Here is a 15,812-nt window from a genome sequence, read left to right on the forward strand (position 1 = left end):
TTGATCATTAGACTAACTAATTCTTCACTAGATACCAAATACAGAGAATAAAACATAAGGAGGAATAGGTAGCTATTTACACACAAGCATGATCTGTCAGCCTCTTATGTTTTTCAGTTGGGTTGGTTGTGGGTTTTTTATTTGTTTTGTTTGTTTCTTTATTAAGAAAGCTGCTGGTGGACCAAAGTCAGAGGTCTCAGAAGGAGTAATGTCTGTGGAACGGGGTAGCTGAGTCATAACTTCAGAGTATTTCTGAAGAAAAGTCTTCAGCAGTTGGAAGCTGCAAATCAAGTGAAGATGCACAGTTGATGCAGCTGCTGACAGGGGAAGTAGGAAGCAAGAGATTGACATCAGTGTGGTGGCTTGAGGTTTGGAGGTGAAGTAAAACTATTTTAGTCAGAGATACTCTAGCTGGTAGAAGTCTAAGCACTGAGGTTCTTGGGTACATTTGTGCTTTCACGATAGAGCCACTGAGACAGACTGGAGGGATGGGCGCAATACATCAATGTATAGCCATGACCTGCTCTGCTCAGCTCTCATTTCACATAGGAAGGTGTTGTACGCCACTGTTTGAAAGCTGTGTACTGTAGCTGTCCTAAAGCAAACTCAAATTGTTCTAACATACTCTAAAAGATGACAGCAGCCTAATACTGGATTCTCTGTTACATCTCAATATCCAGCAGTCATCAGTGTGAGATACAGGATGCTCTCTGAAACGATGAGAAATGTAGGGAGAAAACATTCAGTAAATACTTCTAGGGAATTACGGCCACGTGACACACAGTAGTTGAACGTTGCCTGTTACACTGTAAATCCAAGAAAGAAAAAAGAGAAAATATAAATGGGAGAATACTAAAAGGAGATGTGACTACTAGACAAAGTTTAAATTACAGTGTGAGATTTGGGTTGTTTTTTTCCCCTGTGATGAAAGGCTTTATGTATCCTGTGATTAAGGTTTGCAGAGATGGAAAGAGGTTGCCAGGTACCGCTAGCAAGTGAAACAAATTTTCAGTTAGTGATTGACAGTCCAAGGGCAAAAGATATTTTTCTGCCGTAGCAGAGGTATTCAAAACTTGACATGTATATATGTGTCTGTACACATATATATAGGTATAAATATATATAGATATATGTATACCCATGTATTATAAATTTTAAGCCATTTTAAATGTACTACAGGCTATGTAGATAAGTTAATATTGGAAATGGAATCTATAAAGGATGCAGATGATTGTTTAAGAAAATAAAATTTGGGGAGTAAGAGCTTTCTCTTCAGTGTGAAACATATAAAAAACAGAAATTATGAGGGAATGAGTGATTTTAATCCATTTTCTTGAGGCTGAAAAAGAAAAAATAATCACTAGCAGAGTCCTAAATTGTAGTTTAACTATTGATTTCCTTCTGGAAATAAAGAGGAAAAACCCAGTACTGAGAGACAGAAGAAACATGCTGGTTTAGTTCAATAGTTTGCTACTGATGCTGGTAGTACTGAAAGCATTCATCATTCCAGTGTAGGAGGTAGGTGTGTTATAATTCTACTGTAAAACATACATAAAACCTATATGCTCTCAAGTTACAGTTTTGCATGTAGATACTCAAGGTGGATGTTACTATATATATATATATATATATGGAGTCGCAAAATCAAAATTACACTGTTTTTAAGGCTTTTCTGTGAGCAGATTAGATTTAAAGGCATTTTTTGTTTGATTTGTATTTTCACTCTGTTTAAACAATCTTCCTTCTTGAAATAATCAAGCAAATTATCATCTTTAAGATGAAAGGCAAATTGAATTTCAAATAACTGATGAACGGCTATCAAAATTAATTCAATTTAGAAAGTCATACCTGTAGCTAAGTTGGAGGCTCAGTTGTTAAGGCTGAAGATAACTGGCTGGGTTGGTTGGTTTGGTTCTTTTCCCAATCTTTTTAACATTCCATTTATGATTCAGAGACAAACGTATTATACACTTATCTTCCAGTGCCTCCCTGAAAAATCAATCCAGAGTAAAATCTAAGAGTTGAAAATTCGTGAACTTTCCTTGAGTAGAGTTCCTGCATAATACATGTACTGTAATGAAATTTGGCATGGCTCTTTCAGGTAGAAATCCTGTCCCATCATTATGAGCCAAACCTCTTGGTTCACTTCCTGAGCATTCTCCCCCCTTGCCAGAAAAACTGTCTTACCAAAAATGTAATTGACAAGTTAAAATGGAGTATAAGTTTATGGAGGTTAACACTTATATCTTTACCTGATAATTTTGACTACTAGAGTACATGAAGAAAACCAAATGAGAGTTTTTACCTTGTCCATAAAACTGCTTTTCCACATCAGATAAAAAAAACCTACCATTAGCTGATCACTAAGCCCTCTCTCTCCAGCTGGCACAGTCGAGAGGTTATTTGCCACGAATGGATTGTTTGGCCTTTCCATGAAATATGAAATATGGAAGGAAGTATTGAGAACATTTAGTGAAGTGATGAACAGTGACTCTCAGCCACTCTATCCTTTCTGTCTGCAAGAGGGTTGATAACAGGCTTTCTGTGATCATTCTTGCTGTTATAATCAGTTTGTTCAAATGAGCTTTTCGTTCTCCTGTAGTTGTCATCGTTCAGCTACAAACCCGCTTCATCACACAGAGAGCTCTCAGCAGACCAATGAATGTTTTGCTATGTTCAGAAGCCAGTACAAGATTGATGTCTTAATCTGTGAAGTTTACTGATATAATTTTCCTTTTGGTCTTCTATGGATCCAAAAATTTTGTTTAAAAATTCTATCTGTATGTTCTATGTTGCTTTTGTCCTAAGCATTGCAGAAGAAGGGCCAGCTCTGTAGGATTATGTTTTTCTGTTGTGTGGCATGGCTTTATTGTCCATTGAATAAAGGTTATAAATCCTCTACCTGCAGTTCCTATTGTAATGCAAGTATTTGATGATGGATAACTGGCTGGTATAAAGTATATAGGCAAAAGCATCTGTAGCTCTTCAGCAATGTATTTGAGCAGAAGGACTGGCAGAGAAAAGGCTTAGGTTATAGCAACAGTATACAGTAAAGTGTCAAGATCTTCAGCCTCATGCTTTTCCCATGTATAATAAATGTGTCTCATTGTATGCTTATGTGGATTAAACTAAAGTCTCCAGTCGCTCTGATGTTAAGGATAAGGGAGCCTGAACTACAAATGCCACCTCTCGGTGGCTCTCGTCAGAGACAGATGTTCTCAGAGGGGGCTGCTGGTTAAACCTGCAAATCTCTATCAAGATCCAGTTCTTCACCTCCCCCCTGCCCTCCTTTCTCTTAAAGAAGAATGAACTGAGTGCCCATCCTTTGGCTTGTTTTTGGAGGGCTTTTTAAAGTCATAACTTAGAGATGTACTGTTCTTTTTGTTACTGAGAGGCTGCTTGTTCTGGGTTTGAGACTGAAGCGAGAATCCTTCACCTGCCTCTAGATCATGATAACCAACCTCACATTCATGGACCTTGGTGACCTTTTTGCTGGAGTGCTTCAGAAGTGAGGAGGAACTGGTTTGCATGAACTGTTTGGGGGTCAACAGACCATTCCTTGTTTCTGAGACTGTCATCCCTATCATGTTTCGATAACTGGATAGATACATGCACGCCACGTGACACTGTGCACACATTCACTTTTGGTCAGGTATATAACCAGCCAGAGAGTATCCATCCAGTAGGATGGGATGTGTGCATGTACCTCAGGCCATTTGGTAAGAATGGATGTGCTGATCACATGTGGTCTATGACCTGTCTAGGACCAGTATCTGACAGTCTGACAGAAAGTCTGGGCACCACAGCTCCCAATCATTCATTGTTTTATACACTTTATCATGGTCTTATGTATTCATCTTTTCTCTAATATAAGGCATAAGGTATTTTCATAGGTCATTTTATATGAAAACTATGTTTTAGGCCTTTTATCATTACTTCTGGTCTATTTTGAACCTGTTTCCTGCATCTTGTCTAGCTCCTGGGAAGACTGTCAGTCATCTACCCCTGCAGGGCCCTTTCCAGAGACCTGTTGTCATAGTGAAACGACATAGTTCATCTCTGTATTTCCTTAGCTATGTGCACTTAAGTAAGGCAGCTTTTTTGACTATGGCTGTATATTCGTCAATACTTCTACTGACTTTCTCAGGTCCCTTGGGAACTGATGCATGTGACTTAGTGTTTCAACAAGTTACTTGGCAGGCTTTGTGTTGTCCCATCTAGATTGTGTATAGATATCTTTATTATTCTTCCAGAAGTTATTATGTGGGTCTTCCATGATCAAGCACGCTTTCCCATATCTGCACTGCATGCTAGACCACTTTTTTTGCTTACCTCTGATCACTGATGCTTAGATAACAGCTCTCAGCCCTGCTCATTCAGTTTCTGGAGGAGTGTGCTCTGTTTCACATGTACAGAGAATAGGCTGTAAGGAAGTGAGCACTGCTTGGGGCCCTCAGTACATAGTTCACCGTGCTTTTGAATGTTTAACCAGTTACTGCACAATCATCTGTCCTAAATTCAGGCCGTGTGAAAGTTGCCCGCAGATACCTTTCCTAGGACTCTGTAGTCATGCATGTAAACAAACGAAAGACATGAAGAAAAAGAAGAGTTATGCTTAATCTACTTGCACAGAGTTTGAATTGGAAATGCATATCTGTCTGTCTATCTAGACTGACTTGTAGATGTATTCCTGACACTTACAGAAAGACAATCTTTGATGAGGTATGCTTTATACTTCAAATTGTGTTCATTCAAGCAAACTCTCCTCCTGGTGCTGTCTTTAATAAAAATCTGCCTTGTCCATTCCCTTGGGCTTTTTGGGTACTGAAGGGAGCAGTTCTATGAGACAAGCAGAGCCAGACTAAGCAGTTGCTGCCATGGAAAGGAGAGATGTCCCGTCTATCTTCTCATGCTCCTGGATTACCTAACACCATCCTGTCCTGTTGAGTCAGTCAGCATCTTCACCCATCTGACCCTGTGGTTAGGTGATTGCACTTGTTAATCTGTCACAGGGAAAAAACCTGTAAAATAGAGAGTAGTTTTCTTCTAGGTTAGCTAATTTAATCAGCTTTACTATTCACTCAGGCAAATGCCAAACCAAGCATGAAGGTGGAGACACGCTGATGGAGAAGGAGGGAGAAATGGGAAGGTGCAGTTTTGCTTCAGTCAAGCTTATCTTATGGCTCATTGCTAATGAAAAATGTTGTTGCTCCTCTTCAGACTCTGTCTCTGCTGCTGCCTTGTGCATGCTGGCTGCCTTGTACGTACTGGCATTCCTGTGCCTGAGCAGTGAGCTGGTTCGGGCAGTGAAAGATAAAACTTTATTTTGTGGCACAATTTTTTTTTAGTCATTTAACTCATTGAACCAGCTCACTGCTGGGGCAGATGAGCAAAACAGAGCAGCAGGCTAGGAGTAATGTGATGAAGGACAGACTCCTCTGTGGCGATGCTTAGGTGTTAGCTCAACTTGGCAGCAAGGCTGGAGTGCTCGTCAGGGGGGCAGTGCCAAGCTGGTAAGCTGCATGGGCCTGCCCCTGCCTTGTGCTGCCACTAGTGTGACCTGGGGATAAATGGTTCCCCCCCACATCAGTTTTCAGCCATATTGGTGCCCAGTGAACTGGCTGTGCTGGTCACCAGGTTGTTATTCCTAGCCCAAAGGAGAGAGCTAAGCAAGGTGGTCTAAGGCAATGCTAGAACATCCCTTTCAGTCACAGGCCACAACTGGATCAGCTGCAACCAGCCATAAAGATGCATCCTCTTATGTCTGATATCTGTCTCATTGCAAAGGGTTTCTTCCTCTCACTGGAAAACTACAGCACATACTCTGTACAGGAGCGATGTACCTGATGTAATGGTCTCTTTCAGCTGCTTGTAATTGCCTTGTTACCGCCTCTTAGCTTAGACTAGATATTGGCATATTTAACCACTTCAGTGAGGCAATGGTTTAGAGGTAATTCATCTGCAATATTTGTCTTCTAAGGACTATATAACATCCACTTCAACAAGATGAATGCTCTTGATTTTGTAATAACGACTTAGTGTATCCCTGTAGAATATCAACCTTCTCGCCGTTTTGCTAGCTGTTCATTTGGGAGTGGATGAATGAATTGCAAGGCAGCAATGCAAATCCCTCATGTCACATTATTGTCCTTTTTTTTCACAGAATCCAACTTTGTTGCAGTCATGGAGACTGCAGTTATTGTGCACATTTACCATTAAAAAAGTGGGTTTTTTTCAACAGTCTGGGGATTCCTTTTTATGAAGTCTCGTTCTTCTTTAGTAAGATGGTTTCATTCTGTCAGATACTAAAATACAAATGTGCCAATATTGTTATGGTGTTATACTGCAGTTAAGTTTTTATTTACTAAAATGCTTGTGCATGTGACTAGAGATCTTAAAACAATTTCACTGGTATATATCAGAGTTTACTGTAGGCTGGATTTTCTTTGTTTTACTGGGCATCAAAGCAGGTTTTCACTGTAGAACTCTGAGCAACTGGAGGTACTTAGCAGGATTTTTCTTCAACATGAAATCTCTTGAGAAGGACAAAACTGTGGACCTCGGCGAAAATCAGGATTTAACATGCAATTGGGTCACTCAGGGGCAAGATACTAAGTTGACTGGATTGTCTGGAAAGTTTGTATTACAGCAGTATGAAAAGCAGAATTTAATTGGCTAATCTATCACTTTGCATGAAGAGACAGGGAAGTTTTCCTTAAACCAAAACGGCAATTAAGAGATATGAGCTTTATAAATGTACTAGGCCTGGCCATACTCTCTTATTACATTTAATGGGTTTAAAATGACCTTAGCCATCTAGCTGCTTCCTCAATTATTCTTTTCTTTTTTTAAACTTACAGTAATTACAGCTAAGCTATGATCTATTTCCATTATTCTGCTCAGCTTTTAATATTATAAAATAAGCTGATGAGCTGTTTTATTGATGCAAACATTGTATTATAGAGTTTCATGAACAGATTTACGCACAGCTTATTTATTTACACTTAAAAGCAAAGACTCAACCTTTAGTTTTAGGAAAGAGGCAGAGAGTGCGCCAAATGTTATTTTAAGATAGAAAAGCTTTAATTTCATGTACTAATAAGGATTCTGATTTTTCAGCATAGCTAATGTATGACGCTTATGAGAATAAGTTTGGTTGATAGGTTGCACTGTAAATAAAACAAGCATATTACATACATAATCTAGCCTTGCTGCTTTTTCTTTCTACTAGCCTCTAAACCTATTGCAAAACAGTAAAATGTGCATTAAGAGTAGTGGAGTCTTTCAGTCCCAACTCCAGGTTGAGTCAATACTAAGACTGTGGTACAGAGTGAATAAACTGAGGTAATTCATGTTTGAGAGAAGTGCGCTTCTATTAATGAGTGTGATATTCTAGAAGGTTGATAGGGAAAATGCAATTTCATTCTTCACAAACCAGAAGTTAACATTTTAGCTCACTGTCTGTAGTTGTCCTTTGGTGGTGACAAGCTTCTGCAGAACACCACTTCAGGAATGTTGTTTCTGAATTGACAGGGAAATTCCTGATATTGAAGTTTATTGTACTCATTCAAATAGCATAATTTCTATTCTGTGGGAAGTTGGGGGTTTTAAGGAGGATAGAACACTTTCCACTTTAAGAAAAAGTAGCGTTTTTTGCAGAAAGAAAAAAGAATAATTTATTTTATAATTAGTAATTAAAAAAGGCAATTAAAAATCAAATTGAGCTTGAAAGCTTAGTGCAGAGTATTTTGACTCAGCTGCGACTCCCCATTCCAAGAACTCTGTAGAAGTGGGGGCTCGTGAGCTCCGTTGGCAAGAAACTGATGTGCTCAGCGACATTGACTCCACGGCAGTCAGTGTGGTAGAAGCACCTCTGTAGCAAACACCTGAGCTTTCCATCAGCCCCTTAGGAAAGCTAGTGAAATGCTAGACATAGTTCTGTCAGTATTCTGCATGTATTTTGCTAGAAATTCCTCAAAACCAGTGTGTTAACATGTCTGTGAACTGGCATTTTTCCACCGCAGCCTATTAATCTGGAGAATTCTTTCTAAGTTCTTAATACTTAGTACATATTCAGCCCTTTCCATAGCTGTACCTCTTCTGGTCACTGCTGTTCAAGAAAGAGCCTACAGCAATTGTCAGGAAGACCTTGCCCTCAGATCTTAAAAGGTTTTGTTTCAGGAGATGAAGAATTTACATTATATGTTTGATCTTGCAGGAATTCTTCAGTGGGTGAAGCTGATAGATAACTTTGAGGCCGAGTATGAATATGTCACCAATGAAGGAACAGTGTTCACTTTCAAGACAAACCGCCATTCTCCAAATTACCGGTTAATCAACATTGACTTCAGTGACCCAGAGGAATCCAAATGGAAAGTTCTCGTCCCTGAACATGAAAGAGATGTTCTAGGTAAGAGTTCATGTCAAGTAAAAGACTTTCTATTCTGCTTTTTTCAAATTAATTCAGTAATTAGTCTGTTGAATGATCTTGCACAGACTGTCTTACTTTTTTCCTGTGTTTAAACTTTGTTTAGAATCTGTGATTAAAAGACTTGCTGAGACTCAAGAGATATCCAGGATCCATTTCTTTCTCTCTCTAACATCCTGTGTGGCCATAGTGAAGTTGCTTCATCTGTCCTTGTTTTAGTTCTGTGTTTGTAGGAAACGAGGGGAAAGTATTTTCCTGCTTCATGTCACTGTAGTAAATGTTTACTAGACAGTCAGGGGTTACAGCAAGAGGGACTCTGTAACCAGAAAGAAGGGAAAGAGCAAGTCTGGCAGTAGTGCAGCACACTGAACAGAGTTGGTCAGAGTTTGAGACAGGATTTTCTGTTGTTCCTGGGATAAGAAGAGTAGACACCACTTGAAAAAAGGCCTCAGGAAAGCTGAAGGGCATTCTCGAAGTATAAAAGCAAGTTCAAAACATAAATCTTTGGTTTTGATAGAATTAAAACAAAGGTGTATTTTTTTTAATTATCATTTTTGGGAAAATTCCATTAAACCTTGGAATTAGTTTCAGACAATGCAGAAAAACCTCCTCTGAGCTGTTTTTGACCGATGCTTTGTGTACATTTATGTAGTCTGTTCTCCATACAGTGCAAAATACAATTATGATTTAACTGACTAGCATAACTATAGCTATTCAAAAAGAATCTGATTTTTTTTTTTTTTTAAATTAAACCATCTTTATACAAATTCATTCATGTTTGCTACTTTTCCGGTGAAGAGCTGCTTTGTAGAAGGAGTAGAATTGTCTCTGTGTGTGTGGTTGATTTGTGTATATTCAGTAACTTCTGTCTTTCCATAGTAAAACGAGCCTATTTGACTACTCTTTCAAATTCCTCTTAAGATCTTGCTTTTCAGGACACCTAAAAAAAAAAAAAAAAAAAAAAAATCTTAATTTCTGTCTGCATTTCACAATGGATCCTGTATGATTTCTGCCACAGCTTAGACAAGGTGTGTCCCCAGTGTGACATAAATGGTGACTCTGAGCATGCCCAGAATTGTAGTGACGTTGCAAACGACTGGGGGTCTAGAGTATTGCAAGAATTTTGGTAAATACAAAAGTAGCAAAATAGAGCTTGGTGAGACACACATCTTTTTCTTAAGATTGTGAACTCTTTGAATCAGGAACCACCTGCATCTTAAATGAAGTATTTCATGTATGCTCAATGAAGTATTTCAGTATGCTCATTGCAGGGGGGTTGAACTAGATGGCCTTTAAAGGTCCCTTCCAACCGAAACCATTCTATGATTCAAGTCCTAAGCAGAGAATAAATAATAGGTGTAAGTGAAAAATTGCTTTCTGATTGCGTGCAAATTTGCTGGCAGTCCGTGAAGCCACGCTTAAGTTAGAGCAACAGCAACTTATAAAGTGGGACCAAGCTGAAGAATTGATTTAGAGATGGTGAGTGTCCAAATAGAATGGGAAGAAACATGTGATTGACATGAAATGTGGTTACCGTGTGTGGATTTACCTGAGATGTGGTCTAGGAAGCTAAAGGAGCTTTGACCACTGGCTGTATAAGCACTGACTATATATTCCTTCCCAGTAAGACAAAGGCCACATCTGCTCTTCACTACGCTGTGCTATTTAGCTCAACTCCGTTTTGTTTTCATTCTAAAGGCAAAGTTGTGCTGAGTTCATGTTTGTGCACATGCAAAAAAAATTTTAATGCATGCAACACTCCTTTAATGGATTATACGTGACAGCCTTGACTATAGAAACATAACAAGAACTGCATTTAAAAAACGGAAAGTTCAGATAAATGGGTTTGCTGAGGGCACTGGCCTTCAGACTGTAAACACAACAGGCATTCAGCTCTTACACACTTGAAGGCAAACATAATCTGTCATATAAAACCATCAGAGTGACTTTCAGGAGTCTGTTGTGTGTCATTAAGCTTCTACTGTATTTGAATGTGAAGCCAGAGTAGGCAATCGTATGTCCACTTCTCTTTCTAGCTTTTTGGAATTGTACGTAAAGGAATTGGATTAAATTAACAAATGAAAGTGTCTCCATAAGAAGATGAGTTATAAGTAGATCTTAGCGCTACAGTAAAGTAAGTTTGAATTGTTCAGTTGCGTCTTCGTGGCAAACACTTGCAAATTAGTGTTGTATCCTCAGCACCAACATAAGAGAGTTTTTTCATGTTCAGGAGGTTGTAGCCCTGAATAAATAAAAAAAACCCACTCGTTCACTTGATGAAGTCAGCAAACAAGCAAGCCAGTCTCTATGTCATGTTGTTTTAATCATTCCAAGATTTGGTTTAGAAAGACATAATTATAGCAGAAGGCAGTTAATAATTCATTGTTTCAAAACCCTTGCAGTCAAGTGAATTTGATTTTGAGTGATCCAGAGATGACAATGTAATGAAATGCCTTCTGCAAAAGCTAGGACAGCAGTGATTCATAAGGTAAACGAGTATTGCTGCTTGTCCAGTTTTACATATGTGTGGGAGTGACTCTTTACCCAGATGTAATTAGCTGTATTAGAATTTTTTTATAAACATTATAGTTAGTGATGCTCTAGGTCACAAATGTGTTGTTTTTTTTTTTTAATTGGAATATATAGATACTCAGCTCAAAAGTCTCCTACTTTGGTGTTATCTGACTGGTAGCCATAGCTGCCTTCATTTCTGTGTGTTAACTTAGATTCAATTTCATAAAAGCTGCACCATGCGCATACAGAAGTAGATATATTTATGAATAATAAATTCAGGATTAAGAATTATGAAGCTCTGCCAGTGTCCGTCTATGGCAAGAAGAGAAATTCCACAGAGTATCATAATACATTCTTAGGGAAGATGCTATAGCTAATATAAACTAACCAAGAAATAAACACACCTGCCTACAAGGCAGTGTAAAGGTCATTTGGTTTCTCCTACATATTCTTCAAGATAGACTTTTTTACTGGCTTTGACCTTTTTATTTTCAGAACTGTTTCTCAGTGAGCTAATTTGGGAAATACAGGGAAAACATCCAGGCATATTCCTGCAATGAGGTTATACACACACCTCATTTTACAACTTTCAGCAGGGATTTCACACAGAGTTGACATAAATTTAGATCTCTACTCTGTGAGCTGAGGGGAAGAAATAAATGACAGCTATTTTAAAATGAAATTTAAGGAGGGGCCTCAGAACATATTGGGGTGTGATGACACTCATTCCCCCACCCCTCCTTTGGAGTTTGTTTATAAAGTGTTACTTTGAAGTTTCAGGGAGTCTAAAATAGAACCATAGGAGAGATTCACACCTGATGTTGAAAGAGTGGTTTAAATGACCACGTAGCTGCAAGGGGGTGTGCTGCACTAGTTAAAAGGCAGCTATGAAACCATAAATGCAGACTGATCATTATAGACACTGTGACCCTAGTTTTAAGGCATAGGATAAATCTGCTCTCTTTAGAAGGTTAAATAATTAATTCTGAGAACTGGGACACCCCCCCCCCAAAAAAAAAGTGCCCAATATCAGTGGAGCGGGGCAGCTTGAGAGTAGCAGTTATATCCAGCCCTGTACTTGTGACAATGAAAAGAAAAACAGAATAGACTCCTGAGTAAGGAGAGCTGAGAAATAAGATGTATTCCTGAATGTGTCATAGATGAAGTGAGTGATCTCGAACAATTCCTTGAATCTCAGTTGGCCATTTAACAGGCAGGCGCAAAGCTAGGAATGCTCCTGTACCTTGTACACATCTGCACACCTAAACTCGGTGCTTGTAAAATGCTTCCCTTCCCTCAGCTAGAATGTGCACTCCAAGTGAAAAATAATATTTTTCTTCATACCTTTAACCTGTTAGCTAATTCATGAACGCTTAAGAGTTTGGGGAGGGGAGTTACCGCAACTAAAATGTTGTTATGCTCCAGCAGTGTGCCAAAGATTTCTAGCTGCATTTTTACAAACTTAAACTCTAAAGCCAGATTTTGAGTCACTGTCCTATCCACACCTGAAGTACAGCATTAATTTTAAAAAGTCCCAGGCATTCTTTCAGATTTTATTTAATTCTTTTCAGTGTAGCTTGCGGTGGGAAATACAGCATGGAGACAATATACTGAGTAGCCACCCAGAATCATCAAATGCATTGTGAGATAAATTAAGTTCTCTTTTGGCATTGTAGTGAAACCAGGAGGGAAAGTCTGGAACGAGTACCACAAAATTGTTGATCCTGAATGACGAAGGATGTGCATGGGTGTGCGTAATCCCCCGTGTTCATCTTGGTCGTCAGGAAGCTTGTAGTCTCCGTTACCCTGCGATGTTTTTCAGAGTACCCATAGCTTTACACACTCGGGAGTTTTGCTTGCAAAGTGGTTATGTGAAGGATTGTGTGACTGTTCTGAGGAGCAGTTGTGTGACCTTCTGTGTATAGCCCAGAGGAAGCACCCTGCAGAGATGGCTAGCGCAGAAGTGTGGCGGAGAGGAGGAGATTGGCTGCAACGCAAATGACCAGATTGATAAGCTCCTACTGTGAAATGTATAAAAAAAACCAAACTGGGATGTGTTTTAGCTCCAGTGTTTCCCAGCAACAAAAAGCACCCCCTAAGATCTGGCCAAGCCAGTTACAGTCCCTCAGTCACTGGGGACATGGGGAAAGGATGTGGTCCAGATGCATGTCCCAGACTGAAAGTTTTATTCTGCTCCTGTGGTAGGGCTTTTGTGGCTCTGTTTGATTCTGTCTACCACGGAAAACCTGCATCAGTCACAGATGACTAAAGCCTGTAGGTTACTTAAGGAAGCGTTGCTCCTGATGTTTGCAGCTTCAGAAGAGCTTTGCCCCCTGCCCCACTCTGTCACTTGTTTGTTTGTCTCATAGTGAGAGGCTGTGGGATATAAAATCCTTGTCTTGTTGAAATTGTTGGAGCTTTTCCATTAACTTAAACATGGCAGGCTGTCACTGAGGACGGTGTCTCAGAGAGAAGACATATGCCTTTTCATATGTTGTGAGGGCTCATCAACATTTAGTCACATGTTTCAGGATGCTTCATGTTTTATTCTGTAGATTGCTCATGCTTTGCTTGCAAGTCTACCCATAAGTAGCCTTGAGTGGTGGTTACGAGTTATTTTAATTGAGATCAGCATGGATACCTGTTAATCTGCAGCGACACTAAAGTTTATGGTCATTGTCTGTGATGACAAAAGAAACCAAAATGACCTTCCAGGTCTATTTGCCAGCTAAAGCTTTGACAGTCCATTAAAATATATTCATTCTTTGTTGAGTGGACACACAAGCACATTGTACAGCAAGTAACTTAGCAGTTTCTGCTGAAGACTTATGGCTACATAGCTCTTCTAGCTTGGTGTCTTCTTCTCCATCAACATTTCAGCTGGAATCTGTCAAAGCATGTTGTACAGTTGGACACTTAACATGCTGTAGCTACTGCTGCAGAAATGAAAGGTCAGAACTGTCATAAGTAATTAAGGTTAGTGGCACAGATTGATGTGAGGATTCAACCTTTTTTTTCCTGAAACTATTTCAAAAGTTGTTCATAGCAATGTTGCAGGTGCCGAGTCAGTGGCATGCCTTTGCTACTAATGAAAGCTGTCAAAATAAAAGCCTTTTTGGAAAGTAGCAGTATATGAATTTCTAAAAGGTTGAATGAGACCATTTCTTCTAGAGGTGGCCGAGCTCAGTTTTCTAGGCCTTGTTAAGAAGTATAATTCTTCTAACCCAAATTTAGCTATTGAAGAATTGTGTGTAACCTGTTGTAGTCATCAAGGTGGTCACTGTCGTCTTCAGAGAGAAACAGGCAGTACCAAGGATAATTCTTCACGCTTGCTTTCAGTACCTACAAGTGTCTGCAAATGTGTCCATCACTCTCTGATGCCTGAGCCAAGAGGCTCAGGTTGGAAAAGGCAATCTCTACATGTTTATTGTTTGGTAAAATAAATCCTTTGCCTGATAGGTATTGTAAGTAGGTGGATTGTAAGTATGCTGGAGAACAGTTGATAAATTTAGGTGTAACTGTGAGAATAATGGCTCTGTTCATTGGTATTCACTGAAAATAAACTGACCTTATACATTGGAGAGGTCTCGGATGGTTATCTTTTTAAATAAAAACACTTGTGTGAGTGAAACTGCTGAGCAAGCAATTCACAGTACCCCAGGATATCGAAAATAATTGGGTGAACTGCATTCTAAAGGTGCTTATTTCTGCCCAGTGTCTGTAAAGGGAGCCTACAGCAATGATGACAGGCTTAGCTTTTAGACATATGAAGTTTGCAAACATGCAATCTTAAAAGCTTCCTGGAAGTAGAGAGGCATGCAGGATGTGTTCTGCAAAGCATGAGCAAAACCGAAGAGGCTGACTGCTAATGCAACAAACTCGACAGTATCTGCAGTTCTCAGTGACAAGTATGGGCATACCAGAGACTCAGCTCGTAGCTTGCAGTTGAAAAATAGCTCTTGTTAATAATTCAGCATTGTTTTAGCTTGCTACGTATATAAGTGTTGGTTCTTAGTGTCCTTTTTTTCTTCTGCTCTTTCACGTCTGTGTCAGTGTTTTGCTCTGTTCTGATTTTTGCATTTCTTTGTGGCTTCCACTACTGTAAGTTTTGGAGGCAGTTAGCAATGCACCAAAACCAGTTATAATACAGGTATTATACACAGAAGCTGTGTTCCTAAATCTCATGGAATGTTTTAAAAACATTCTACATTGTCTTCTCGTCTGTTATCTTCACCTTGCTGTGAGAGCATCTAATTTGTAAACCAAAGGGGTGATGGAGAGTCAATATTGCTGCTTCCTAGGCAAGTTCTTCAATAGCAGGAATCCCCACATAAGCCAGCAGCCTTACCCCTGGACAATTGAGTCTTTTCGATAAAAGAGTAATATATCTTCATAATATGGAAGTTGAAGTAATAATGTACCTCGACTTTTAATGAAAATATCCATTAAACTGCAATGCTTCATCAAATGATTAGTGAGGAATGAAGGGTCATGACAATTTAATTTTAAAATAAAGATTGCTTAAGTAGTATTTTTGCTGAAGCAAAAATATATACATTTGAAGTTGATCTGAGAGTGTCTGTAATCTATTTTGTGAAACTTTAAATGTCAGGAAATTTCGAGATTAAAACTGAACATTTTAGTTACAGCTGTTACTGAGAATACCAGTGGAGTTCATGGGATTTCATACTTATTGCAGAGCAGTTAATTCTGCAGGCAAAAATGGTCTGTTACTGTAGGGGTGCTATTTTTAAAATTCATATTTTGTGTTAATAAACCAGTTATACATGTGAATGTTGGCAGATTTGTGCAATGACAATGTAATAAATATTTTAAATGACTACATATTCTCCTTGTTCATACAGCCAAG

The 15,812-nt window shown here is 39.0% G+C and overlaps 1 protein-coding gene across 2 annotated transcripts in view; it reads left to right on the forward strand.

Annotated features, from left to right (window-relative positions):
- The window catches only part of PREP (prolyl endopeptidase), a gene marked incomplete at its 5' end in the record, with an annotated part of 111,778 nt that overhangs the window by 49,570 nt on the left and 46,396 nt on the right, over positions 1 to 15,812 (forward strand). For both annotated transcript variants that reach the window (XM_082306441.1, XM_082306442.1), the window contains one exon: positions 8,219 to 8,410. In XM_082306441.1, the coding sequence (XP_082162567.1) occupies positions 8,219 to 8,410 (192 nt within the window). The remainder of the gene's footprint in view (positions 1 to 8,218; positions 8,411 to 15,812) is intronic.

Source organism: Platalea leucorodia, assembly GCF_965183815.1.
Source record: "Platalea leucorodia genome assembly, chromosome: 3".
NCBI classification, from domain to species: Eukaryota; Metazoa; Chordata; class Aves; order Pelecaniformes; family Threskiornithidae; genus Platalea; species Platalea leucorodia.